At 37.8% G+C, this 16485-nt stretch overlaps 1 protein-coding gene across 1 annotated transcript in view; it reads left to right on the top strand.

Annotated features, from left to right (window-relative positions):
* The window catches only part of SLC12A2 (solute carrier family 12 (sodium/potassium/chloride transporter), member 2), a 91192-nt gene that overhangs the window by 46556 nt on the left and 28151 nt on the right, over positions 1–16485 (top strand). The window contains exons 11-17 of the mRNA XM_006764369.2: positions 1955–2106; positions 8484–8591; positions 9892–10015; positions 11026–11127; positions 12281–12436; positions 13722–13821; positions 15462–15573. Coding sequence (XP_006764432.2) covers positions 1955–2106; positions 8484–8591; positions 9892–10015; positions 11026–11127; positions 12281–12436; positions 13722–13821; positions 15462–15573 — 854 coding nt within the window. The remainder of the gene's footprint in view (positions 1–1954; positions 2107–8483; positions 8592–9891; positions 10016–11025; positions 11128–12280; positions 12437–13721; positions 13822–15461; positions 15574–16485) is intronic.

Here is a 16485-nt window from a genome sequence, read left to right as displayed (position 1 = left end):
CAGGTCGGTATCTCCTGAGGGGCCCCAGACGGCGAGAGGGCACAGGCCGGGCTGAGGGATCTCCCCCCCACCCCCCGAGAGGTCCCTGACTGCGAGAGGGCACAGGCCAGACTGAAGGAACCCCTGAGTGCACAAATTTTTGTGCACTGGGCCTCTAGTATTGAAATATCGGTAAATGAGAGTTGGAAATTCTAATAATCAGTATTGTAGCAGGTTAAATTAAAATTGAAATATCGGTAAATGAGAGTTGGAAATTCTAATAATTAGTATTGTAGCAGGTTAAATTAAAATTTTAAAAAAAAATTAGTTTCCATTTAGCCTTAAAATCATAGATAAATCTAATTTTTAAAAAACAAATAAACTATATGCCATATGTAATCTTACCAAAATATTTTTGTTCCCTTAAAAGTTTCTACCTAGTGTTCTTATGTATTCTATACATAAGCTAAAGAAAATTTAGTTTTAATTTCACAAATGATATAAATGATTATATTTCTAATTAGGAACTAGTATCTTATAGCAGATAAGTGTTTTCTGTTTGTGTCTGACCCTCTAACACTACTGGCCCACATACTCATTTTATTCGGCCTACATTAGCCCTTGGAGCAATAGAAGTAGCCCTTTCTCCCTGGTCTTCAGTGGCTGAACCAGTAAAGATTGCCTCTACACCAGTGATTGTGTAACTAGTTCAAAGCAATGAAGCCTTTTTCTCCAAAACATATTTTGGAATGTGAAACACATAAAACACATAAAAGCATAACTGCTTTAGGCACAGACAGGGCTCAATCCCTATGGTTTCAGAAGTACCTTCAAGGAAACATGGTTTTTCAAACACTGCTCTGAAAGTTAGATGAAGAAATTTAAGAATAAAGAACCATGTGTAGCTCTTGCTGGTGTGGCTTGGTTGAGTATTGCCCCATGTATCAAAAGGTCACAGGTTCAATTCCTGGTCACGGCACTTACCCAGGTTTTGGGTTGGTCCCTGGTCAGGGTACATATGTTTCTCTCTCTACCTCTCCCATCCTCTCTCTCTTTAAAAAAGAAAGAAAGAGAAAAGAACTGTGTGTAGTCTGTTTAGTCATTAAAATATTCTTCCCTTTATTGTTCAGTTTTTGCTATAATGCCTTATATCTGATCACTTAGTATTAAAATGCTTTAAAAGTAAAAATATATGAGGTCTAAGAAACCATTATTACTTACTATACATCATATGTTATTTCAAATAATGAATTGCTTTCTTCAAGAAAACTTTTACAATTTTTATTACGGGAATTTTCAATTCTGCACAAAAGTAGAGAAAATTTTCTAATGAGCCCAATATAACTATTACCCAGCCTCAAAAAAGTTTTCAAGAATTATTAGTACATGGTTAATCTTGTTTCATCTATAGCCATTCACTCTGCTTTAAAGGTTATTTTTAAGCAAACCACAGATAACATATATTTTCTTAATATCAGGTTAGACTTATTTGAGACAAAGGTTTAAATAGAATTATAATTTATTAATATTCAAATTGTTTTCCTGTACAGAAGAAATTACCTGAAGTCTGATCTTTGATAGGTTTCAAATATAAAGTACTTGAAGTATAGGAAAACGCTTCTGCCATGTGGAACTCTTTCAACACAATGTTTTTATATTTGCTTAAGGACACATTAACCAAATAGGCCAGGGAATAGTTTTCCTAATATACCATTTATAAACAACTATATTTCACAAGCTTAAGTGTATATGTGTAGATACTACTCTTTGTAAGGTTCTATTTCATTAAGATATTGGGGATAATGATGCTTTCCCAATTCTGTTCCACATAAAGCTATCTTAACTGTAAATGCAATGTGTGCTAATATAAGCAAGTTTATATGCAGTCAGTATCATTTCTTTATGGGTATATATAATTTGAAATGAACATAAACATTAGCTATATTATTTGTTCTCATTGTCACTTGTGCTTCAGGTGCTTGTGTTGTTCGGGATGCCACTGGGAACATTAACGATACTATTGTGACAGAGCTAACAAACTGTACTTCCGCAGCCTGCAAATTAAACTTTGACTTTTCTTATTGTGAAAGCAATTCTTGTTCCTATGGTCTAATGAACAACTTCCAGGTGAGTATGAAACTTATGTTATACACATTCTATATTTATCTAGAGGTCAGACTACTATCAAATCTGACCATTCAGAGTACAGCAGTAACTTAGAAAGGAGGACTGTTTTGATATTATATCTAGATTTTTTTTAAAAAAGACTATAGATAACTAACTGGACAAACAGAAAAATATGAAAAGTTAAAATCTGAAGCCATTCAAGAGCAGAAGGACCTCCAAGGGTAATACCAAGAGTATAATATACGTAGAATACTGTTTCAGAAAGGAAGAAAGCATCGGAGGCATCTCACATATGGTTATGTTTGCTGAGCATATTTCTGGATTCTCTGTCTGTTCCATTGATCTGTGTGTCTATTCCTCCACCAATGCCATACATTATTGATTACTGTAGTTATAAAAGTCTTAAAGTCAGATTGATTGATTTTTCCCATTTTATCCTTTTTCAAAATTGTTTTAGGTATTTTAGTTCCTTTGCTTTTCCATATAAATTTTAGAATAATCTTATGTTTTTATTCTATCTGCAAAAAACTTGTATATCAATTTGGGGAGCATTAACATATTTACTATGTTGAGTGTTCCAATCCATGAACACAGTATGCTTTTCCATTTACTTAAAACTTGTTTGATTTCTTTCATTAGCATTGTGTAGTTTTCAGAATAAAAGTCTTAAACATATTTTGTTACATATACACCTAAGTATTTCATTTTTATTTTGAGCAGTTTAAATCCAAACTAACCGAAATGAGTTTAGTTTTCTAATTAAAGTATCTCAATTACTTTAAATATAAATACTCCTTTAAAAGTACTGGATATATATATATATATGCCTAAGTGACCCTTATGACCGAATGACCGGAACGGCCCGTCAACCAGTTGCTATGACACGCACTGATCACCAGGGGCAGGCACTCAACGCAGGAGCTGCTCCCTGCTGGTTAGTGCGCTCCCAGAGCCAACCACCCGTGGTCCCTCCCCCCGGCCTGCCAGCCCCCTGGTGCTGAACCATTCATAGACGACCAGCTTCTGGGTCAGAGTGTCATACAGAGCAGAGCAGTCCCGTTGCTGCAATCTATTGAAAATCAGCCCTCAACATAAGAGTTTGTCTTGCTCCTGTCCTCTCCCTTCCCAGGGGGCCATCCACCTGTCACGGTGGTAGCATGGGGGCTGGGAGGAGAAGGGAACTGGGAACCACGTGGTGGTGGGGTGCCGATGGCAGTGCCCTTTCCTTCTGTGCCCAGCAACCATCTCCCAACACCGCCAGGACCTTTGGGGCCTGGGCTGGGACAGGGAACCAAGGGTGGGTGGCAGCAGATGCAGCCTCTTTCCCAGGGGGGCCAATGGCCAACCTCCCACAGTCCCTCCCCCCACCAGCCCCAATTAGCCCTGATAGCCAGCCAGGCCTAGAGACTCCGCCCATGCATGAATTTGTGCACCAGGCCACTAGTTTTTTTTAATAAAAGTTATAGGTTTTAGAAACTGAGAGTCTATATATATATATAAGAGCCAGGGTCTGTAATATCCAAAATGACTTAAGACTTGACCGAACACTGGAAGTCAGTCCTGCAGTCAGTGCTGGGTCGCCATGGTGACCCAGCACTGACTGCTGAGGGGGTTGCAGATCAGGCCTACAGAGAGGCATGGAGAGAGAAGCAGGGTCGGATCTTTAGCCTCAGTGGCAGCTGTCGATCAGCCCTTGTCCCTCTTTCTCTCCAGGCCTTGCCAGCAGCCGCGGGGGCTGCTGATCAGCCCCGCTCTCTGATCAGGCCCAGAGATAGGCCTGGAGACACTGACTGGCATAGAAACCAACCAGAATTAAATCTGGGTGAACTGCGAGGAGCCAATGGCTGCCTAGGAGGTGGAGCATTTGACGCTGACTGGCATAGAAACCGACCAATCAGAACTTAATCTGGGTGAACGGCGAAGGCAGAATCTAAGATGGGGGCTGAGGAGAGGTTTTAAGGGCAACAGCTGTTTGCTGTAAGGTGTAAGAAAGCGGTTTCATTTTTTTTTCATGATTTTTAAGGCAGTATAGTGCATATAGCTGGCTATCAGTCCAGATATAGGGATTACGTGCTTTTGTTTGCCAAGAGCATCTCCTCCTCCTGAAAAAGGCTCCCCCCACCCATTTAAGCAATCCTATCCTATATAATCTATCTATACTAATAATCTATAATAATAAAAGGGTAATATGCTAATTATATCAGATCAAATGACCATCTTCAGGACATCTGACTTCCTTCTGGACAAAACCATTATGATGGGGGCCAAGGCAGAGGCAGTTAGGGGCAATCAGGCCAGCAGGGGAGGGCAGTTGGGGGTGAGATAAGGCTGGCTGTGGAGGGCAGTTAGGGGTAATCAGGCAGGCAGAGGCAGGTGAGCAGTTAGAAGCCAGCAGTCCCAGATTGTGAGAAAGATGTCCGACTGCTGGTTTAGGACATCCCCCAAAGTGTCCCCGAATAGAGAGGGTGCAGGCTGGGCTGAGGGAAATCCCCCCTCCCCCATGCATGAATTTTGTGCAGTGGGCCACTAGTAGGTTATATAAAGGGAGAAGGAGCCCTAACCAGTTTGCCTTAGTGGATACAACACTGGCCTGCAGACTGAAGGGTCCTGAGTTCAGTTCTGTCTAGGGCAGGGGTGGGCAAACTTTTTGACTCGAGGGCCACAATGGGTTCTTAAACTGGACCGGAGGGCCGGAACAAAAGCATGGATGGAGTGTTTGTGTGAACTAATATAAATTCAAAGTAAACATCATTACATAAAAGGGTACGATTTTTTTTTTGTTTTTTTTTTTTTTTAGTTTTATTCATTTCAAACGGGCAGGATCCAGCCCGCGGGCCGTAGTTTGCCATGGCTGGTCTAGGGCATGTACCTTGGTTGCAGGCTCCTCCCCACTTGGGCTGCATGCAGGAGCCAACCAATTGATGTTTTTTTCTCACCTCAGTATTTCTCTCTGTCTTTCCCTCTCTCTAAAAATCAATGGAATAATATTCTCGGGTGAGAATTAAACAAAATAATAAAAAACAAAAAAAAATAAAGGGAGACGGAATTACTAAGATAATTTTGAGAGCTGCTTGTTAAGTCATAGAATGCTAGAAGGAAAATAACACAAAAGATGTAATAGATTCAGGAGACTAAAACATCTATTTTTATAATAGATATAAATTTTTATAATAGATGGTCCTACTAATTCAAAGTAAAAATTTTGCTTCCTAATGTTTTCCCAGTATTATGTAAACACATCAAGCAGAATAGTCGAGGATTTAATATATTTCAGAAAATTATAAATTTTTGTAGAATATATAAATTTTATATAAAAAATCTTGGACTTAAATTTTTAATGGCATTATTTTTATTTTCTATTGTATCATTTCAAGCAATTGACTACACTTTCTGTGGTTCTAAATATTGAACCCAATTATGTAACAGAAGTTTGTTTTTGCTAGTCACAAGACTAGGCAAAATCATAGGAATGAAAGAAAGTATTCATGTCCAACTAATGATTCAGGCCAATTCTGACATTGATATTGTGTATGAAAAGCACAAATGTTGGTCTCTGCCCAGTGACTGAAATGCCAATCAGATTTCTGCGTTGCTGCCTTAAAATAGAAAAGTACGTTGTCTTTATCAAGTCTAGTACGGACTCATTCAAATAAAGAGGAGTTTTGTATACATAAGTCTGATTTTCTAATTAATAGAAATGAAAGAGAGAGAGATTGCCTCCAACTATGTGCCCCTACCGGGACTGAATCTGTATCCTAAGTATGTGCCCTCACACTGGGAGTCAAACCTGAGATGACACTCTAACCAATTCAGCCACACCTGCCAGGGCTCAATTTGGTATTTTGACAAATTTAAAAAATGCAGAACAGTGCAAGGAATATCTGTGTACCTACCCTTCACTTATATTTACTAGTTGTTTATATTTTGCCCCATTCCTTTCTATGTATGTCTATTCTTTCTCCTCTCAAACATATAAGAATAAATTGTAGACATTGCAACATGACAGTCACTTTGAAGTATTTAAAACATTCTGTACAAGCACAGTACAATTATCCTATTCAGGCAATTTAATGTTGATGAAATACTGGTATCTAAATATACCATATTCATATTTCCCTGCTTTTCCCACAGATGTCGCTTATAGCTATTTTTCCCACATTTAGGATCCAAATTGGGATCATGAATGGCAGTTAGTTACCATGTTATTTTAAAATCCTTTAACCTAGAGGAGTCCCCAATTTGGCTATTTTAATCTTTCAGTATGCTGACACTTTGAAGAGTTAGGGCAGGTGTTACGCATTATACCCCTCAGTTTGGATTTATCTGATTGTCTTATGATCTAAATGATCTATCCATTTTTTTAAAAAATACTTCATTATTGGGAAATGTTTGAACATGTACAAAGATAGGGAAAGCAAAACAAACACTCAAAAAACGTAATACCAATTTATTATCTTAACATCCAAAAAATAACCTTCCTGATGGAAGTATATCACATCACCTTGAAATATTCTTGCTAGAAAATTTATACTTCAATCTGATTAACTCCATATCTACTGAGCAGTTGGCTAAAATTCAGAGGTGAGAAGAAACAGGTTAAACAACAAAGTGGAAAAGCAGTCAGCAAAATCCAGAGTGGGGGGGAGGTTTATAGGAGAAACGACGTAAAAATAATAAAATGTAAAGGAAAAGATGAACCTGCAGATTTAAAGAGACTTTTAAGAGACACACTGAATGTAAAGTATAATCTTTTTGCCAATCCTGATTTGCATAAACCAGTTTGAAAAGCAAGAAATGAGGGACAATTTGGGAAATTTGAATGCTGTGTGGCTGGTTGATGCTGTAAAGAAATTAATTTAGTTTTTAAGCAGTGACAGGGCTTTGCAGTTACAGGTTTTAAAAGTTCTTACCCATCTATATATATATATAAAAGCCTAAGCGACTGTCCAGCCATTCTACTGGAAGCTGTGATGCGCACTGACCACCAGGGGCAGATGCTCAACACACAGGCATGGAAACATGAAACAGACTGATGAATCTCAGTGGGAAGGGGAGAGGGGGAAGGCCGGGAAGAGATTAACCAAAGATCTTATATGCATATTAGAGGCCCGGTGCACGGATTCGTGCACTGGTGGGGTCCCTTGGCCTGGCCTGTGGGGATCAGGTCAAAACTGGCTCTCTGACATCCCCTGAGGGGTCCTGGACTGCGAGAGGGCGGTTCTTGGTGATGCACCCTGGAATCGGGCTCCATCCGCTCTTCTCCCAATATTGTGTCACTTTCTCTCTGTATCTGTCTCACTTCTTTCATCTCACTTTACCCTAAGTTTGGCAGTAACTGGGCATTTAACTGCAAAATGTAATTATTTAGCAAACAGGATTTACTTAGCCTGGAATATAGTTGGCCTAGGGCAGGATCCTGCTCAGTGTCAGGCTCCCATGCAGGCCCTTCCACCCAGGTGGAGTCCTGTAGTGGCAGGAACCTCCTCCTTCCCACCTGAGCTGCTCTTTCGCCTCCTTCCCTTCCCGGAGGTTGCCCACTGGTGGTATTGTCCATCCAGAAGGAGGGAAGCCACAGCCAGTTTCCCAACTGAGACTGGTAGCGGGAAAATATGCTGTCTCCACTGGAAATTGATATTAAGTGGATGGGCCAGGATGGGTGCCAGATGTCGGGGCCATAGCCAGTAGGTCCTGCATTTCTCATCATTTAACCTATTGAATCTGAAAGTTTCTGTAAGGCCCAGACCCACGACCTCTGCAATGGGCAGAGGACTCATGCACCTGTGGGGTCCCTTGGCCTGGCCTGTGGGGATTGGGCCAAAACCAGCTCTCCGACATCCCCTGAGGGGTTCCAGATTGTGAGAGGGTGGTTTCTTGGGTGGTGCACACCGGAATTGGGCTCCTTCCTCTGGCTCCAGGTGCATCACCCAGGAACCTCAGCTGCCAAGTCACCTCAGTTTGGCAGCTCCTACGTTGAGTATCTGCCCCGATGGTCAGTGCGCATCATAGCTACTGGTCAGCCGGTCTAATGGTTGGCCAGTTGCTTAGGCATTTATATATATAGATGATATCTGTAGTTTGATTCACCATAATGTGCAGATTGGCCCTGAGTAGGTCATTGTTGAAACTAGGTGATGGATCCTTGGTGATTCAATATACTCTTCTGTCATTGTGTGTCATATATTTTATAAAATAAAAAGTTTTTTAAGGTAAGTGCTAGTGGTCGATCTATTTCTGAATTTGTAATTCCCATAACAATTTATTACTGTTTATTATTATCAAATTTTTCCCAATATTAGTCTCCTTCATTAGAATAATGATGTATAGTATTATGTTCTTGTTTTTAAGACTTATTTTTCTATTTTATCACTTTTTTTAAGGTAATGAGCATGGTGTCAGGATTTGCTCCATTGATTTCTGCAGGTATCTTTTCAGCCACTCTTTCGTCTGCATTAGCATCCCTTGTGAGTGCTCCCAAAATATTTCAGGTAAGTACTTTCATATTACAATCTTTATTAAAGGAGAGTTTAGGCAATATTGTCTGAAATTGTTAATATTTTTAAATTAATTGCTTCTGTCAATCCCAGATGTAATTATAACACACATACACACACACACGACTGGTATATTTAATTTTATGCATATGAATGTGAAAATATATATATATATATATATTTGAATATATATTTATATAACATTTGTGTATTTACATACTGTTAGAGTGTAGTCTTTGAATTGTGTTTCTGGAAGTAGTAATAAATTTTTGCTTTTTTGGATATTCTCTGTTAGCATAAATTTTCATAATGTTGTACCAAAGGTAAGGAGTGTGGTCCAAGACCATAAATCAGAAGAATTAAGGCATCTTGTTTCCAATAGCATGACACCAACCTAAATGTTTTATTTTACAGATATCTGAATGCCTAATATGTACTACTCATTGAGTATGATGATGAATGAGATAGATATTATCTCCCTTTAATGAGCATTAAATGAATAGCTGATACTGAATAGGAAGTATTTTTTATTACTAAATCAAATCAACAAAACGTTGATTCTGCAGCTTTGTTTTTAATGTTGTAGTTGTAGCTAGTTAGTACAGTGAAGATTTAAGATATCTTTCTTAAAACAGTTTTCAGGCCCTGGCCAGTTTGGGTCAGTGGTTAGAGTGTTGACCCAAAGACTGAGGGGTTGGAGGTTCGATGCTGGTCAAGGGCATGTCTCAGTTGCAGGCTGAGTCCCCAGCCCCAGTCGGAGTGCACGTGGGAGGCAACCAATCAGTGTGTCTCTCTCACATAGATGTTGCTCTCTCTTTGTCTCTCTCCCTCTCTCCCACTCTCTCTAAAAATTAATGGAGAAAATATCCTTGGGTGAGGATTAACCACACATACACACCCTCAACCAGTTTCTAGTATTAAGAAAAATAAGTTCTGTAATTAGGATTCTTATCTGCTTTAAGTCTAGTATTTGGACTTGTTGTAAAGCAGTTCCCATCTCTGTCATACTTCTCAAGCTTCTAAATTTCTTTTATTTGTATGCCTTCTTTCCTGGTTCCTTCTTCATAAAGAATTTCAGCATGGGTGAATAAAAACTTCTGGTATTCTATACTCTTTCTGATTCTTAAAATGTTTGACTCTCCTGTACAGTATGTAGGTGAAGCAGTATGAGATAGGGGAAATTAAGAGGACAAAGAATTAGAAACATGGACTCCATTCCTGACTAACCAGTTGTCACTATAAGCAAATCTGTATATCAAAATGTTTCATTTTATTGTTTACATTTTTTCATTAGGCTCTATGTAAGGACAACATCTACCCAGCTTTCCAGATGTTTGCTAAAGGTTATGGGAAAAATAACGAACCTCTTCGTGGTTACATCTTAACATTCTTAATTGCACTTGGATTCATCTTAATTGGTTAGTCAAATAAATGGTGTGCTAATGTAGGTTTTGGTGCATTTATAATGTTAGCTCTAAACATTGAATTATTAAATAATAAATAATGCTACTTTGCCTAGTTTACTAAATTAGTTTCTGATCAAATGAAAGAGCGTTTAAAAAATACTGCAAATAATAGTAAAAATTTAAGAAAATATGTATTGAGTGCTATCACTAAGTCCCCATTAGGGGTAGAAAGAACTCTTAGGTTGTTGTCCCTAAAAAAAAAATTCAATAATAGCATAAAGAAAAGGATTTCAGGATCTCCCCTAAAAGTGGGGCCTCTACTTATCTGTTCTTTGCCTCTGATCACCAGTCCATTCGACTTTTATTAAAAGTCTGATTATACTTCCAGGTGTGGAAACTAACTCTCATGTACTGGTAGGTATGTATTTGGTATAGCTGCTTTTTGAGAACAAGTTGGCAACATTTAGTAAAGTTTTCCGAAATTCAGCAGTTCTCTTTAGGGGAATGAACCCTATAGAAACTTGCATTTGTGCCCATATACAAGAATGTTTTAGTGTTAATTATAATAGTAAAAAATGGAAGCAACCTGAATATCTATCAGTGGAAGAATGAAACTGCAAAATAATATTTAGCAGTAAAAAAGAATGAACTTGGTTTTTACATATCAATATGGATAAACTTCAAATATAGAAAGTGGAAAGTCGAATTTCATGTAACTTTTAAAATACCCCAAACATTACTACATAATACTGATTGACTATGTATGTAGTAAAACTATATAGCATTGGAAAAAGAATATACCAGTTTTGGAAGAGTGATGTATACAGGAGGTTTCAACTGTACGTTTCAGATTTGATTTCTTAAAAGTACATGAAATATACATGGCAAAATGTAGTTATTAAATCTGGATGGCCAATATAGGAATAGCTTTATGCCATTATCTAAAGTTTTGAAATAATTCATAATTTTGAAAAGTTAAAAATGTCTAGTCTGTCAATAAATATGCCTTGTTTCTTTTGCAGCTGAACTGAACGTTATTGCTCCAATTATCTCTAACTTCTTCCTTGCATCCTATGCTCTGATCAATTTTTCAGTATTCCATGCATCACTTGCAAAATCTCCAGGTGATTTTACACTTTTAAAAAGTTTTTTAAATGTAATGTCTTTGATTCTAGAGGGAATAAAACACATTTTAAAAAATAGTATGTGTGGGATTAGCTCATTAATGCTCAGTCTGCCTTTATAATTGAGTCAAATTGAGTCTTCAAAGATCTCTTTATTGTGAACTTTACTGATAATATTTTGTATTTTGTTTTAAAAATCTGCTCAGCACTGTGAAAGACTTACTTTGCTTTTTTGTTTATTTATCTGCTTTCTCTTTCAGTTCTAAGAATATTATGATACTGGGGGTCCAGTGCATAAATTTGTGCACCTTGAAAGGAACTGTGGGCCGCAAGGCTGTGGTGGGCACAGGGGCGGGTCCCGGCCAGCCCCTTCTGCCGTAGCCCCTGGTCCCCTGTCTGCCAGCAGCCCTGCTCCCACCACCACCATTCCCATGCGCTGACGGCGCCCGTCCTGTTTGCACCCGCTGAAGGCGCAGAGCGATTAGGGCCGGCGCCAGTAGCAGGTACAAGCAGGACTGGTGCCATCAGTGGGTGCGAATGGCAGCTGCTGCTCCGATCACCCCTCAGGAGCTGGGAGAGGTGGAGAAGCCCTCAGGGGCAGTCAGGGCCAGCAGCTGCTGCTTGCACATGCTGATGGCACCGAGCGATCGGGACTGGCACCAGGCGCTGGCAGTGGGTACAAGCAGGGCTGTTGCTGGCAGCGGGTGTGAGAGGTGGCTGCTGGCCCCAGTTGCCCCTCAGGAACAGGGGGAGGTGGAGAAGCCCTAAAAATCAAGAAAGAAAACCACCACACTATTTAAGACTCAATTTAAACTTTTTAAAAAACCATCTTTAGTTTTAAGTGTTCACTGTGGTAGGTTGATTTACACTTTTTTTGGTAAAGAGTTTATTGGATACAGAACTAGTAAGATAAAATAATGTGGAAGTAAATAGGTGTGCCCTTTTCATGGCTGTCAAGAATTGTGAAATTAAATCATGATCTATGGTCTATGACTTTACTGTTATGTATTAGCTTTATACTTACTGTTTAAAGCCCTCTCTTGGAGCAGCCATAAAGAAAATTATTTTTTGCATACATATGAACTATTGTCTAAAGCAGACAGATGATGTATGTGAGTGACTTGTATTAATCTATTTTATTTGTTATTGATAGGATGGCGTCCTGCATTCAAATACTACAATATGTGGATATCACTTATTGGAGCAATTCTTTGTTGCATAGTAATGTTTGTCATTAATTGGTGGGCTGCATTGCTGACATATGTGATAGTCCTTGGGCTATATATTTATGTTACCTATAAAAAGCCAGGTCAGTAACCTTTTCTATTTAGTATTTCAAGCTACAAACATCTAGAAGTTCTTTGTTATTTTTCATATCTAAGCATCATCTGATATATAATTAAATGGTACTTTGTATAGCCAAATTGGCCAGGGCTGTATAAAACTTCAAATATTTTATTTCAAATACATGTAGTTTTAATGAAAGAATTGTGACATTTTATTCTATGGAATTCCATTCTTTTCCATAAATTAAATTTTATTTGTAGAAAAATAACAAATTCATATATTTAACATTCTGTTGCACTCAACAAATTTTAAAATTATTATTTGAAAGGCCTTGATTTGCAGTATTATATAAGCTTGATAGCTTAATAAGCATATGTATGTATGATCGATCTACCTACTGTACCTACTATAATACCATGGAATTCACAAAATACCAGAAGACCTATTATCTTCCCACTAGTTTACGTGTGGTGGGGAAAATTGGACAAACATGTTTTAACTGGAAAATGGTCACAGATTACTTTGAATGTGTTTGATTAATAACTGTTGGTATATCTTCACATAACAGGATGCTAAGATATATTAGTATTGGTCCACTATTCACTTTGGTGACCTGTAACACAGAAGATCCAGTGATATAGGTTTAAAAGGGTTTGGCTTAACAGAATAGATTAGGAAGAGATTACAAGAGTAGTTGCAGTGTAGTTGTGAGGAAACATTTCGTAATTATAATACTACAGGATTTGTAGAGGTTTTGGATTACAGTGGTGGCTTTAGAAATGAAATGGACAAAGGATACTATTTTAACCATCTTAGAAGCAATAATTTCTCTAATATGCCTATTAAGTCTCTAAAAGTAACAAATGCCTAAAATCATTTGTGTTTAGGCTGTTTATCAATAAGAAAAAAATTTGCCTATTAAAATAACTTAAAATTGTTAAGTACTATACATAACATTTGGAGAGCTGCCTCTTTTCCTTTTAACCTTTGGCAATATAAACAATAATTTTAAAATGTTCCCCTTATTTATAAAAGACTCTTGAATTGCACGCATAGCATGTCTGCAGCCCTGTCATCTCCGTCTTTTCTAAATTGTACTTTCTCTTTAAATGCAATTATAGTTCACATTAGCATTTTCTTAATGTCATGCTGTGAACTTGAGTTATTAAAAGTTCCAACTATAATAGTTTGTTTTAGCAACTGACTTTTTAAATGGGAAAGCACTGTTTACTTCTCTGTGTGTCTCATTGGTTACTGATCAGCTGTTAATATTGGTGTTCTGCTGCATGAACACTATCTTCCCACAGATGTGAACTGGGGATCCTCCACACAAGCCCTGACTTACCTTAGTGCACTGCAGCATTCCATTCGACTTTCTGGAGTGGAAGACCATGTGAAAAACTTTAGGTAAGTGATGAGGTAATATAGAAACATTTGTCTTAGGTGGCAATCTGTTATTCACTTATTGTTCATTGACATTTTTATATACTGATACTTCATAAGAAGTTCTCAAAGTATACACAGAATATTTGTTGTTGTTGGACTTGGGCAGTTAATTCAAGAACAAGGTTGAGGTTCTTAATTATCAAATTTTACAAAGAGGTAAATTGTCTACAAAATATCATCTGAAAACTTCTGTTTTTATATTTTTCCATTGATTTTTAAATTTTATTTTCAAGAGAGAGTGGAAGCGGGGGAGGAAGGAGAGAGACAGAGAGAGAGAGAGAGGAAGAGAGAGAGATATCACTGTGAAAGAGATACATTGATTGGTTGCCTCCCACACATGCCCCAGCCAGAGCCAGAGATTGAACCTGAAACCCAGATATGTGCGCTTGAGCGGAAATCATATCTGTGATCCTGTGGTGCTTGGGCCAACACTCTAACCACCGAGGAGCAACAGTGGCCAGCTTCCTTATTAAAGGACACATCCTGGAAACCGGAATATCATGTGGGCTGTAAGTCAGTCATGAGGCTAGTTTTAGCTGCTAGGAAGGCTAAGAAATGTAATCTGTACCTGGGAGCCCACCTAACCTGCTAAAGCTCAGATGGGGACAGTGGACTATATTAGCAGGCTGGGCCATAGAGGATGACTTCACGTTTGATTGCTCCAAAGCAGTTAGGGAGACAGAATTGGTTTTTTAGATAGCTTGCTAAAATTATGAATGTTAGCATATTTTCCATTTTTATTCAGGCTTTCATGCTTATTTTATGAGTACAGTCAGTAACTACCCTAATAATTAGTGATTAAAGCAGAATTTTTAGTCTATTTGCTTTTTGTTATTTTGTTTTAATTGTACAAATTCTTGTTTTAAAGAATTTTTGCTTATCTGTTTGAACTTATAAAAAGGATACCTAAATATTTTTTCATCAAAAAACTGATTTCTATTTGTAGTCAGGGAAAATAAATATGAAAGTCATGCCACTGTCATTTTAATTGAATTTTGGCTCTCACCATAATTAATTAGATTCAAAATGTTTAGTCCAAATAGAAGCCATAGAAGCCTTTGTTTCACCATAGGTGCATTTACTTATATGGGAGCAGCCATAAAAATTAAGCTAGAATAGAGAGGGCTAATATTACAAAGCCAAAGTAATTATCCTGTCATCAAGCTAAGAAGGACAGTGACCTGTTTTTTTGTACATGAAGGCAAGGCCATGCTCTGAAGAAGTTCTGTGAATTCCATGAAAGAACTGGGATATTTATTACCTTTACAAGATGCAAAGTTGTTACATAATTTTTAATCAGTATGGTCATTTCCTTCTGTAATTCCTACCAGAATCTTGATGTATCATATTACCTATTACTTTCGAAGAACATTTGGCATGATGTTTGTTCTAAGAAGGTTCTGTTTCTGCATTTCTCATATATCAAGAAACCCTAACTAAAAGTCATCTTTTATGAGAAAACTGTGGCATGTGTCTTAAAGACACCTACATGAATGAGATTCTAGTGTAATAATATATTCTTAGAGAAACAACTTAAAGTCATGTCTTTGTTACCAAAAACCTAAACTCTAATTTTGTTTTTATTTTCAATCGTAAATTAGGCCACAGTGTCTTGTTATGACAGGTGCTCCAAACTCACGCCCAGCTCTACTTCATCTTGTCCATGATTTCACAAAAAATGTTGGTTTGATGATCTGTGGTCATGTACATATGGTAAGTGTTTGTTTTGTTTTCTATATTAAAACATTTTTTACTCTGTATGTAATTTGTGGGGCTTTCTAGACCTGAAATAATTTGATAAGATAAACAAATCTGTTGCATGTATTTTTTAAAAAGGCAGTTATTTTTGTCAAAATATTTTTGCTGCTAAACTGTCTTAAAATCTTATTTCTAACACGATATTAGAATTTGAAATCTTAATTGTTTTTCTTATTTATTTTGGGTAGATTTTAGCAACCTATATTGCCCTTATGTAATGGTTTGGTTAAGCAAAGTAGCTTCTTGATAACTAAGTAAGGGAGCTAAATGAAAGGTAGTATGTATTTTTTCTTACTGATATTTCTCATAAAGTCCTGAGAATACTGGGAATATTTACTTACCAGAAAAAAAAGTTGGAGGAGGTAGACAAATCACCATGAATATCTCTAGTATCCAGTATATAAGAAGAATTGAGCGAATGCTGAATTTCCAAGTTCAAACACTTTTTAAAATATTTTATTGATTTTTTACAGAGAGGAAGGGAGAGAGATAGCGAGTCAGAAACATCGATGAGAGAAACATCGATCAGCTGCCTCCTGCACACCCCCCACTGGGGATGTGCCCACAACCCAGGTACATGCCTTTGACCGGAATCGAACCCAGGACCTTCCAGTTCGCAGACCGATGCTCTATCCACTGAGCCAAACCCACTAGGGTGGCATCTGTGCTTTCGACTGCTGGTTTAACCTGGGCCCCTTAGTATTCTAAGTGGATAACGTATCCCTGACATGATAACACTTCTGCTACGACTGCTGATCTCAGGCACTACTTGTGTTTATCAGTTTTCATTACAGCCATCCCATGTGCTTGCTGGATGGGATGGCTTTCCATTCCAGAAATACAAACAGTGGCAGAAACATGCATACT

Source organism: Myotis davidii, unplaced genomic scaffold, assembly GCF_000327345.1.
Source record: "Myotis davidii unplaced genomic scaffold, ASM32734v1 scaffold159, whole genome shotgun sequence".
NCBI classification, from domain to species: Eukaryota; Metazoa; Chordata; class Mammalia; order Chiroptera; family Vespertilionidae; genus Myotis; species Myotis davidii.
This window is presented reverse-complemented; position numbering and strand designations above follow the sequence as displayed.